This window comes from Lepisosteus platostomus, chromosome 6 (assembly GCF_059453375.1).
Source record: "Lepisosteus platostomus isolate fLepPlt1 chromosome 6, fLepPlt1.hap1, whole genome shotgun sequence".
Lineage (NCBI taxonomy): Eukaryota > Metazoa > Chordata > Actinopteri > Semionotiformes > Lepisosteidae > Lepisosteus > Lepisosteus platostomus.
The window spans coordinates 39,108,659-39,120,969 of NC_142616.1; the positions used below are offsets into that span (position 1 = coordinate 39,108,659).

General features: G+C 37.5%; 1 protein-coding gene across 3 annotated transcripts in view; it reads right to left on the bottom strand.

Annotated features, from left to right (window-relative positions):
* Positions 1 to 2,456: 2,456 nt before the first annotated feature.
* Positions 2,457 to 12,311, bottom strand: part of entpd1 (ectonucleoside triphosphate diphosphohydrolase 1) — a 35,316-nt gene continuing 25,461 nt past the window's right edge. For all 3 annotated transcript variants that reach the window (XM_088635768.1, XM_088635767.1, XM_088635769.1), the window contains exons 4-10: positions 11,027 to 11,177; positions 9,800 to 9,959; positions 8,344 to 8,559; positions 7,593 to 7,844; positions 7,262 to 7,369; positions 6,060 to 6,197; positions 2,457 to 3,829 (exon numbers count right to left, since the gene is read on the bottom strand). In XM_088635768.1, coding sequence (XP_088491894.1) covers positions 3,620 to 3,829; positions 6,060 to 6,197; positions 7,262 to 7,369; positions 7,593 to 7,844; positions 8,344 to 8,559; positions 9,800 to 9,959; positions 11,027 to 11,177 — 1,235 coding nt within the window. In that variant the 3' untranslated portion in view covers positions 2,457 to 3,619. The remainder of the gene's footprint in view (positions 3,830 to 6,059; positions 6,198 to 7,261; positions 7,370 to 7,592; positions 7,845 to 8,343; positions 8,560 to 9,799; positions 9,960 to 11,026; positions 11,178 to 12,311) is intronic.

Consider the following 12,311-nt stretch of genomic DNA (forward strand, 5'->3'; position numbering starts at 1 on the left):
AGTACACTTGAGGAACATACAACCCCCACTCTTAACACTGGCTCATTCATTAAGTCACGAGTAAACATAACTCCAGGTAGAATTTCAAAACCCCTTCTTGGAAATGGCCAGAGGTTCAATTGATTTCTGTGTGTCTGTGTTCCATATACAACAGGCTAGCTATGGCATTTGTTGAGGGCGTTTTTTCTTACCAGGGTGCATCAATCAGCAGCTGGACAACTGTGAGTGCAGCAAAAGATTGTGAAATTACCGCATTGTTTTTCTGAACTTGTCATGACACTCTAGTGATAAGCAGCATTACAAAATAAATTAGAATGAACATCAATTTTAATACAGAATTATTGGATTACATAGAGTGCAATAAAGCATTCAAGGTAATGCGGCATATCTACTTAGCAATTACTCTTAGCTGGTAGCTAGTTGGTCAGTTCAATTCTTGGGCGGCTGAACGTCGTCTGCTCAACAAAAGACATGTCTTCACAGTTTTGGTACCTGCTGATCCAGCTGATGATGTAGTTTGAAATCATGCTTTAAATGAAAACAATTTCAGTGCTGTTTGGCTTAATTTTACATAATGTACAATAGCTTCAGAAAACAAGTGGAATTCAAAATTTGGGGGTTAAAGTTAAATCGGTCATATCTACCTTGCAGAATTGCACTGTCAATCATTCATATACTGTACAGCCAGGCAAGAAACCGTTTGGCTTTTTCCATATTTTACAGGATGAAGATTTCACTGATCATGACTACTCAATCAGTACAAAATTCACTATGGGTAGTAGCAGGCAATGCTGTGAGTAAATGAAACAAGATAAGGCTGGGTTAGAAAGAAATCAAGAATTCAAGTGATGGATATAGGAGCAACAAGGAAACCATGACAAAGAGAAGGCAATTCTGTATAGTAAGCATTCAAATTAGATAAGAGAACGTAACTCTTGCTTTCCAATTAGCTGAAAAATATAGCCTCTCTTTAGAAGAGTCAGCCTAGCACAGGGCCAGCTGTTGCAGAACCTGCCTAACTAATGAGTTTGAAAACACATTAGCCAATTTTGCTTCAGAGATTTGCTCTTTTCTTGGAAAAACAGTTGAAGTCCATCATCAATATAAAGATGGTAGACTTGTCATCTGATTATGTTCTTTTTCTTCTCTACAGCAAACAGTAAGCAATATTTTATGGCAAAAGTTTATTTAATCCATTAAGTGCTAGTAAATAGTAAATGAAGTGTCCAGTTTAGAAGATGAACAATCTTTGAATTGTTTAGTTCCCTATAAGTACTGTGGTAGTATGACTTTATGGTAGGAACTTGAAATTGTTTTGTTTTTTAAAGAGTTGTTTCAGAAATAAAAAAAATGTTTCCAATATATAAAAACAAACTAAAGTGTTTAGCACTCAATCCAGAGCTAACTTTCTAATACCTGGAGAGTTTAAATTTTGTGAAAAAGCTTGTAACCTAACAAGACACTTTTTACATTATGATGCATCAAGAAACGTCTAAAAATTCAGCGTTCATCATGGTTCATTACAGTTTGAGTTACTATTCCAGCAACAGCTCTCGTTCTAATCTAGACATAGCTTACTGATGCCCCCTGGTGCTGGGAATTTGAAATGTTTTATTGAAAGCTCCAGTTCCAATACTGGATCACATCACTTTTAATTACAACTTATACATTTCAGGGTCATGGTGTCCCAGAGCTAATCCAAGGAAGGAACCCTGGAGAGGGATGCCAGTCCATTACAGGGCACATGAATACAAACATGCACACACTCTTACCAGAAGCAGAAGCCACTCACCTGCTGGTATGTCTTGGACTGTGGGAGGAAACCTGAAGCATCTGGAAGAAACCCAAATGAACAAAGGGAGAACATGGAAACTCCACACACACAGCAGCCCAGGATTTGAACCCAGGGTACAAGCACTGCGAGGTAGCAATGCTAACCCCTATGCCACCTGCTCCAATACAGCAGTTTAAAAACATCAGTTTTAATTTCAACTGACCACTTAATAAAGACTAGGTGAGTTCCTTTTTCAATTTTAGCTTTTATAAAATTGGACTGAATATGCTGGCATTAACTTCGCACCAAATATTTTTAAAAACAAGGCAAGTTTCTTATCTGTGCAATTTTCTCTCATGCCTTTGCATAATAAATTAACATTAAGAGCTGTTTTTGATAGTAGACCTATAGTGTGAGAGATAGTTATCAAGCAGTCCTTGATACACATTTAATTAGAAGTGCAGTGGTCTAATGACACCTTTGGTGGGGACAAAAAGATGTAATGCAGAGATCAACTGAGAAAAAAAATAATCCAATTAGGAAAATGAATTAATGGATCAGTCAGGCAAAGTCAGTAGACAAAGATAACCACAGATTATACAGATGGGAACAACATGTAAATACAGCTGTTCCTGAGACCAGTGTATCAGTGTAACATGCCAATGACGGCTCTGCAATATGATTAAATTTAATCACTTTTAATATTTTATAATACAAATGAAGAGATATCAATGTAAACAAATTGATAGGGCAATTATTTACAATTGCCTTGCATAAACATTCAAGCCAACCACATTTTTCTCAAACAAGAGGTACATTTAATTATCACAGGTTGAAAAATGGTAAAATTCCACATCGATGTAGGAAAAAAAACTTTCAGTGGTTTAAGACAAAGAAAAAAGAAAACACAGCCTTTGTAATAGGGCTGATTAACATCATTGTTGTACAGCAAATTGTTTTGAGACAATAGAGGCAGGCATAGTTTTCAAAGCTACAAAATGACTGTCAGGACACTGTCACATTTGCTCATGTTATATGATGTTAATCGCTTGCCATCTTCAGATGTCCCTTTTTGTTCCTCTTCACTTCTCAAAGTTTCCAATCACTTATTTCTACTTCCCTTGATTACCTGGTGCCACAATCAATTAGCAGTGCTCTGTCAGTAATAAACCTCAACAATGGGTTCATTATTTGTTACACATTTCTGTATCTTTACTTTTCCCTTCTACAGTGGGATTGAAAATATAGGTAATATATTTATACATATGCGGTGAAACAGAAGAAAAAATACATTTCTAAACAAATTACATCATGGCTGAATATACAGTTTGGTGCACTCTCTCTTCATTGATTAAAATGCATAAATGCATAATGCCCTTGGTTATTTAATCAACTGCTACATTCTCCTGAGAATAATGATGAATGCTGTTTTGATGATTCGAGAAATAACCTCTGTGCAGAAGAATGCAGGGGGTTATGGGAATCACAAAGAGTCACAGATAATTTTTGGTTCATTATTAGTCGTAAGCAATAAATTGCCCAGAAGAGGCAAAAAAGTCCTGCTACATGAGACGTCCAACAGTTTCACAATGCCAGTTTATTAGGTAGATTCACTTATGCCCGTGTTCAAAATGACCAAAAATGGCTGCCGTGTCTTGACATCTTCAGTGGAAAAACACCCTTTTGCATCAAATGACAGGGAATCTGTTGAGGTATTGTATCCAGAGCTGTGAAATGTAAAACCTTCTAATGACTACAGCAAGGAAACCTCTAGTTTCTTGAGCATCTCAGTGGTTTCGGGAGAAAAAAAATAATCTTTCTGTAAGATTCATTGTTGCCATGCCATTAAATGGTGTATTTCTGAGAAGTGCAGCTGGGCCTGCCAAAGCATTTGTATCCAATGACAAAGAGCACCACGAGCAGTAAGGAGAAGAGGACCATCATGGCGACATATCCAGCATGAGGGAGTGGAGGAACAGCAGGCGATTCAGCAGGGATCAGGTTGGTGAGGTTCAACATGTAGCCAAGAGTCCAGCCTGCATCACTGTCCCCTATCTGCACAAGAACACACAGGGACAAACTTTAGAGAAAAATAAAAAACTAATCCCATTCTTTTCTCAGATTTTCATTAACAGTATGCATTATCTTTTATTAGTCTTTCCTTTACAAAACATTTTGGCACACGCACCGATCTTTAAGCTTACCACACCTCATTGACAAAGATTAAACAAACTTGGTCAATAAATAATGGCCTCTGTAGGGCCCTTTGAAAGACGAATACAAGATGTAATACAAGACTTATCCATCTAAAAAAATACTCACGTTGTTATCACTCAATTTGATTGATGGGCTTTATTTTTAAAAGACAAGCTAGGTGAGCACTGCTAAAAAAAATAATGGGCAAGGTTTAACAGGATCTGTACTGCAGTACCTTGTTAGGTGAGACTGAGTAGAATTGCATCAAAGCTGTTGGTTTTGTGCTGCCTGGATCGTACAGCATGGTAAACCACGATACAGGCCAATAGCCTACAGCAGTTTTTCCTGACATTCCCAAAAAATCCTCTTATATAAACTTCAATTACTCATGGCTAGCTAGTCATAAAGAGAACACAAGCTTTGTGAAGCTAAGAGGTGCCACGACTTGCCTTGAAAGTTCAGAGCTGTTCAATGGATGTTCAGAATAGGACTTTCGGTATTGCTTAAGTTTTACCAAGTTGAGAAAGCAATGATATCAAGTGTAAAAAAAAAGTATGCACTGAAGCAACCTCAATTTATGCAGCGTGAGTCTCAGGCATTTTAAAATCTTGTGAGTACACCAGATTTGAAAGATGTCATCCACACACTAGACTGAGAACACTGAACTCATGCAAACATTTTAAATGAGTCAAAACTGAAAATTGTTCTGTGGTATCTGCTCTTGCGATAGTTTTTCCTTAACTGAAGGTATCACATTAATTATGATGTCCACGCATCACTCCACTTCTAACCACTTTATATAACCCTTTTTTTTTTGGGGGGGGGGGGGGGGGAGCCAGAGCACTTTCCCAACTTAGTAATCATTTGGTTGGTAAACTTCACTCCTTTGAACATGCATAATCGCTTCTAGTCTAAACTTGCTTTGTAAAACATTTACCTTGTTCTCTCTGGGCCAGTCTGAGCACAGGGTGTTTTAGAAGTGCTTCATGTGTAAATACAGCACTGTGTCAGGGGTACTGGAAAGGGAGATAACTTAGCAGGGTAAATCCCCAGAATATGTTATTAACATGTTATGTTTCACTGTGAAAGCAGATAGCTTGTATGATGAACTGTATATGTAGATGCAATTAAGATTCTAATGTTTATATGGAGTTCCCCCCATGTGATTTGACTTTCATGCCAGCTCAGCTCTTGATTAAGCTTCTGGAACTATTGTTAAGGGGTTAGCATGAACTTCAGAGTTAAAAAATCTCTCTCATTCCAAAGTGTTTAAATGACCAGGAAACATTTAATCAAGGAATTTATGAAGCTGCTAAGACTACTTATTATGGGTCTGTTTGCTGCGACGTTTCCACCCGTTTTGTATACATTATTGATAGCCAATTAGGAACTGTTTAGAAAGCTACAAGAGAACACTTTTTGTAGGCTACAAAAGTTTTCTACATTTCTTGGACAAAGCATTTCTGAAGCAAAGACCGGAGTGCAGAAAATAGATAAAATGAATCCATTGCTTGAATTAAAGATTCAATAATTTTGACTAATTTAGAGTTGAGCTGGAGCAAAGCATAGGGCTCAAATGTGGTCAGCAGTAATCGTGACGAACTGCAGGAATTGACCGAGAACAGAAGTGAGGTTGGGGTTTGTATGTGAAGTCAATAGAGGTACTGTACTGTATATGAGCAGCTGGAAAAGAGAGAAAGGGCTGAATGTGGTGTTAGCAAAGCCTCATTTTAAAAATTGCATCAGGTCTTTTACTCCTTTAATTTTTTAAGCTGTTTGCTAATAAGATATTGTCCATCATCCCTCTCAGTAAGTGTACAGGGATGTTATTCTTTAAGAGTGAAACTGCTTCCCACTGTCCCCTCACATGTGAAAAGCCCTATAGTAGTCAAGAAGTTGAGACTCAGCCTTAGTCAGCCCATGAGCAAGCCTCCTGAATCTGTATAATCTCTCTGTTGTGCCTCTTTGTGTGTCATTTACCTTGAAGCATATCATGGAGCATATTATTTGGAAATAAGTTACATAAAACAGGTCAATTGCAAAACTTTATATTTAAGAACAGAGCCAAGTCATCCTGGAATTACTTTACCTTTTTGATGAACTCAATGTTGTTCCAGTTCTCTGAGGTAAAATTGTAGCCCTCTTCAAGCAGTGTTAAAATGTAGGTCCCTGAGAAGCAGTATTCTTCAAGGTATTTATCTTTAATCTTTGGGTAGTTCTGTTTTACCTGAGGAAAAGGGAGAATTACTCTACATTCTGCAGATCAAATCTAAAGTTAGGCTATGCTAGCTAAGGAGATAAGAGAACCAGTTACGTTGAGTAGGTTTATGTGTAAGTATTAAATATGCTTAACTGCTTCAAATCTAGCACCTCTACAGTTCGCGTATTGAGAAAGAAGTAAGTGGAATAAAGTGAGAAGCATGTGGACGTGTGTATATTGTGTACATCTTTGCAAAGCACCAAACATTACCAGTTTCAACAGATTCAAAATCAGATGCAGGGTTAACAGTAAAAGGGAAAAATGTAGGTCTGTTCTTCTTAAGGAGCTACTGACAAAGGAAAATGTTTTCAGCTATTAGTTCCACATTCAGGTAGGGAATACTCAATTTAGAATGTAGAAAATAAAAGGTAAATTCTTATACAGTATGGTATATAATATGGCAAGGCTTCCAGTTAATTATTTTTCTGTCCAAAATCCATTTGGCAGAAAAAATTAAAAGGTTTTCCAATTTCGAAAGGCGCTCATGTGGCTCGTTCAGTAATGCCAACATCAATTGAGCTCCCTAGTAGACTTCATTATTAGCTATGGCTAGGACTCCTAGGCAACAGGAATGTCACTTTAGTAGGGCTGGTCTGGATGTCCTTGCTTGAGCAAAAGGAATTGCACTTCTAAGATGATTACCATTTGGCACTTCCAGATTAAAACCAGAAATGATGACTGAATTATTGAAGTTGTCAAAGGCTGTTGTCAAACGGGACAAGGTAGAAATAATCCCAGGTCTGATTTTTTTTGTGCATATTAGGACACTTAACTCTTGTGAAAAGGACAGAACTTGTACAAGATGAACATAGTGGCACAACTCTACAAAAACATCTTTGGATACGGTAAACCTACATTAACTTATGTTTCTTTTTCTTTTTACAGTATAGTCTCTAAAATCTAAGGTATAACTACATAAAAGATGGTGTTGGATTTCATGAATGACTAAAGCCCTTTATCTGCATAGAAAAAAGCCTTTTCAAAAGATCTCTTATCACTTTTAATGCAATCAGCAGAGTTTTAACACTTACATCTTTCCAGGATAAGGAACAGTACGCTGCCAGTTTCTCTTTGGCTCCCTCCAGTGTAGTACTGGTCAGGTTTAAGAAGTTCATCACAAAATAAAATGCAGAAAAGGCCTGTTGACATGAAAGTGATAAGGAGTTTTGCAGCAAACGACATATGAAATATATGACCAACACAATCAAATATTCAGAATTTCCAATTATTCATATACAAGACATCTTCTGTTGGTCACCAGTGGGCAGGTGTGTTATTAGGATATATTATGTGTCGTTGTGATAGTAGCAATAGTGCTACTAAAATACATTCCCACTCCTGAGAATTCAGTAAACTACTCACCCCAAAACTTCCTTGCAGCTGAGGCTGGTAGATACCATTGAAAGAGCATCTTGGCCACAGACATCCTGTGAAATTGAAGATCTTCCTGATGCTCTCCCGGCATTGTGTAGCATTTCCTGTTCCACGATGAAAGAAATAAGAGCTGTTTCTCCGTGTTGAGACGCAGGGGCTGCTGTAGATGCTGCTCAAAGACATGTTTTTGGTGTATCCTTTGTTGAAGCATGGGTTTACCAGGACGTCCTCATCATTTTCCTGAGATTAGAGCAGAATAATTGGAGAAATCAAACCATTTAAAAAATATTTTTTAGAAGGCTGCACCACATTTGACCAGCTCATATAATCGTCATAATTTCAGAACAAAAAGATTGTTGTTTCCCTGTGTCATACCATCTCCCACTGAAGGAGTAACATTGATCAGCAATTAATGTACACTGTCATTTTGGCTGTTGAGAGAACTAGTATTGCACCAGCAAAACTAACAAAATATTTGGGCTATTATCCTTTATTTCTTCTGAACACAAAGAACAAAACACATTTCATATTATGTACCAAAGAGAAGTACAGGACAATCGGAATTTATTACAAACTACAAATTGTACTTCAGGGGAACATAAAATAAATGCTTGTATCAATGCACAATGATCTCTGGAGGTTTTTCTATAGACATTTAACTGAAGAGATGCATCACTATAAATAATTGTATCATCCATAGACCTGCTTCATGAGAAGCTGTACTCTGAGTTAAGCTCACCTGCAGCTGTTCAGCCAGTACGACCTTGAGGGCCTGATCCTTGCCATAGCAAAGAAAGCTGTGCGTATACACCTTGTAATCATTTCCATAAAGGCGAAAGTCTAAGGCATTGTCTTTGGACACAACTTCCTCGTGGGGAACAAAGGTGATCTGAGTGGAGGCCCCACCAAGATCCAGAGCTCCCATAGTACTTGGAGTCTGGAAGAACTGCCACGCCTGAGGAGACAGACCAGCAAGTTCAATCAATCCATCCCATGAGTGTAGGAAGGCATTATCGTTTGGTCAGTTTCCTCTCTAGAAAGAAAAATTCACTTCGTCAATGCTGTCATGGTAAGAGCGCTTCCCACGACATTTAGAATCAATTTTGTAGTTCAGGATTTCTAAATTTAATCTGAATCCCCCATTATCTTAATTGAGCAAGTATTTCATTAGTATTCATCTTGTTTTGTAGTTGAATTGCCTGATTCCTAGAATATGCTACAATTCTGTAATGAACAAACTGAGCTTCCCTCTACCTGCAAAAAGTGGATTTTTCAGGATACTCTATAAGTAAGCAATCGAGACATACAACAGTGTTATATTTTTGTAGTGTTCTCAGTTGTGTAAATGTTTCAGTTATTGTCCAAAATCTATTCCCAAGAACAATGCCTGCATTGTAAAATTAATAGTGAATACAAAATGCGTCAAATGTTAATTTGACATCATTCATAAAACTGGAACATGTTAAGTACAGGCTCCATACTCTTTATAAAAAATAGAAACATTAAATCAACTTTGCAAAAGGGAGTTTAGCAATTCCTACAGCATACAGTATTATATTTCCCTGTTTTCTACAGCCAGAGTCCGGAATTCATTGCCACTTTACTTGAGTAAAGCAGGCTTGTATAGGGTATGAAAGGAGAAAGTCCAGAAAAAAGGGATGCAGAAAGAAAGGGAACGTGAAGAGAATGTGAATGTGGCCAGCATGCAAGCAGGAAAGAGAAAGCAGGAAAGACAGAAAGGAGGGCAGGCAGAGGGCGGTCTAATACAATTAGAGCTAAGGAACAACTCAAGAAGAAGGGACGGCAAGCCAGCTTTCACTACCTTTAATGTTGTAAGGAAACATGTGTTTGAAGTTGCCTTAAAACTATGGAGTTGTTTCACATTTTCTCCAAGGCACAAACAATTAAAAAAGGATCAGAGCCTAAATTGTGTTTTTCTTCTTTGTCTACTTTTTAGAGTGGACTGAACCTCTGTTTGCTCTTACACACGTGTACTGTATGAAAGGCACTATAAGCAATAGAATTTGTTGCATTTCTAACACTTACATAACTCTCTAAAATGAACTGTGGAACTGTGTAGGCTTGTGGTCTTTTGTCTGTTGTAAACATTTTATGCAGCTGATTCTTTTGACACACCAACGTCGCAGGTTTCTTAAGAAAGTATGCGGTCCTTCTTATAAAGGCATATGAAGCACCTGTTTGAATTTTTCACTCAGGTAGTTCACGGTTATCCACCCATACGCTCCCTCCTCCTGGCCTGTGATGATCCGTGCTCCATGGTACTGGAAGGGGTAGGACTGGAGGGATTTTGCAACAGATGAGAGCACTTTGTCTGAGGCAGATGAATTTTCTTTTCTGCAAGAGAAAACAGAGCAAAACTCATTGCACCAGACTTATCTCTGTATTTACTTCAAATGATTAGACTTGACATGTTGCAGTTGCACTATGTACTATAGACATGACTAACTGCTGCTCAAGTCTCTCTGAAAAGAATCTCCATTGTTTTGATGACTAGCACTGGGCTGAGTGATTCTGAGACAAAGGAAAACTACTAGGCTGGTAATTCATATGTGCACGTCATTTCCTTTTTGTCTTGGTCTGGAGTAAATCTGCTGCTTTTTTCTGAATGTTAAGAAGGAGTGATGGTCTCAAGATACTGTACTTTTTCAGGCGATAAAACTGTGATTCAAGGAAAGACTCCATGAAGCAAGTGTGCTGATGGTACAAAAGGCTCTCCAGTGTAGTGAAGGAGGGAACTTCTTAACCCCAAAAGGGAAGGAAAGATCGATTTGTGGTTCCAAACTGGGTTAACAAGTAGCATGGGTGTGCGTGATGTGGATTCAGGCAACAGGTGCCTGCCTGTGATCTTCACCACCTATTAGATATTTACTACTTCATTTACTATTCCTTTGTTTTTATACAGTATCACAGAAAACATATTTGTACTCGGGTGAGCTCCCACTGAAACACTCTTTTCTAAGCATATTTCTTAGATTTTCAGACACCTTTTTTGACTGACAGAATGATTTTTGGGGTTTTATGTAGATCTTAGTCTGTTTTACATAGCATGTAACCATAGTAACGTACAAATATACACTATGCAAATTCACAAATATTATGAATACTGTATAGGGTATGTTTGTTCATTCAGCACTGTAAGACCTTAAAATATATATATCACATCTGAATATTTTTCTTTGACATACTTCTACATTTTCATATACAATAGCACATCTCATCCACCGCAAAGCCATATTTTGGGTTTGTGACATTTTCCTGATAGATAGGAAATGGGCTCGCACATGTTTCCTTTCTTTTAACATGCTTCCATCAAAGACGGATTCTGCTAAATGAGTACATCAGAGTGAACTGGAGTACTTTCTAGGTCAACATCTGGAAGTTGATAGTGGGAAATAAAATACCTGAGCAACCTCATGCCTGCAGTGGCTCCTAGATAAACTGGTGTTTCGTTGTGTCTTCTTTCTGGTATTTTTACTTTTGCCTCATTCATACATTCTTGAAGAGATGCTCCTGCTCTCTTTGGGTCTGTACTGTAGCTGGAGATACCTGGGCCTGTGTGACGGGGCAAAGACAGAGACAGTGAGTAGGTTATCTCACTGTCTCTTTCTACATCAGAAACTAGGACTCTTATGTTTTTGGACAGCAATATGTATACCAAGACATAACAAGCAGAACTCAAAATACATTTCTATAAGCTTTAGACTACTATGCTCATTTAAAATCATTACTATTTTATATTGTGTGTTTTATGCTAAGACAGTATAAGTATTTTAAGATTTTTATTTGTGTTGTTGTTAAATGTCATGCAATGGAAAGGGTTATTTTATATAATATACCATTATGTTCACATGTAAACATGTACCTTTTTCTAGGAAAAAAAGATAGGAAGGCACCAGGACTACTCTGGTTGGAGGGAACTGATAATCCCACATGGAGACCAGACTCCACATATAGATAATTTAAACTGGCCAATTAAATCTATTCTACAAGTTTTTGGGAGATAGGAGAAAACTAGAGGTCAAGTAATTTCCTGGAGGACCACAATTTAACATCATAATGGTGGCACAGCTGTTCGGATTGGTGCCTCACAGCACTGGTACCCCTGGATCAGTTCCAGACCTGTGGAGGTCATATGTTCTCCAAGTGTTTGGATGAGATTCTTTTGGGTTCTCCAGTTTCCTTCCACAGCCCAAAAACATACTGGTAGGTAACCGTCTTCTGGAAGAACTGGCCCTCATGGCCTGCGTGTCTGTTTCTGCCATTAGAAACTAGACTAGTTTGATAATAGGAAATAAAATCTAAATTAGTTATGTATTTTAGTTTCTCGTTTAATATATATAAACATTTATATTTTTAAGCCATTAAAAGATATGCTTTGGAGTAAATGCTTAAATTATCAAAAGAGTATTGTTGAGATTTGTAAGGAGAGCGCTAATTAAATTTTCATTTCAAGCGAAAGGAAAAAAAAATAATGATTCACTTGATTTAATTTCAAATGCCCCTATTGGAAAGGGATTAATTGCAGTGTTCACTTGCAAAATCCATAAGGTTCCAATACATAATTCTTGTACTTTTAAGTACTTATAAATTTCATACAAATGAGGCGTTAGATTTTTTTTGAGCATGCAATAAAAAATGAAAAAATGAAAATAAGGACATGGCACAACACATCCATGTGCATATCTT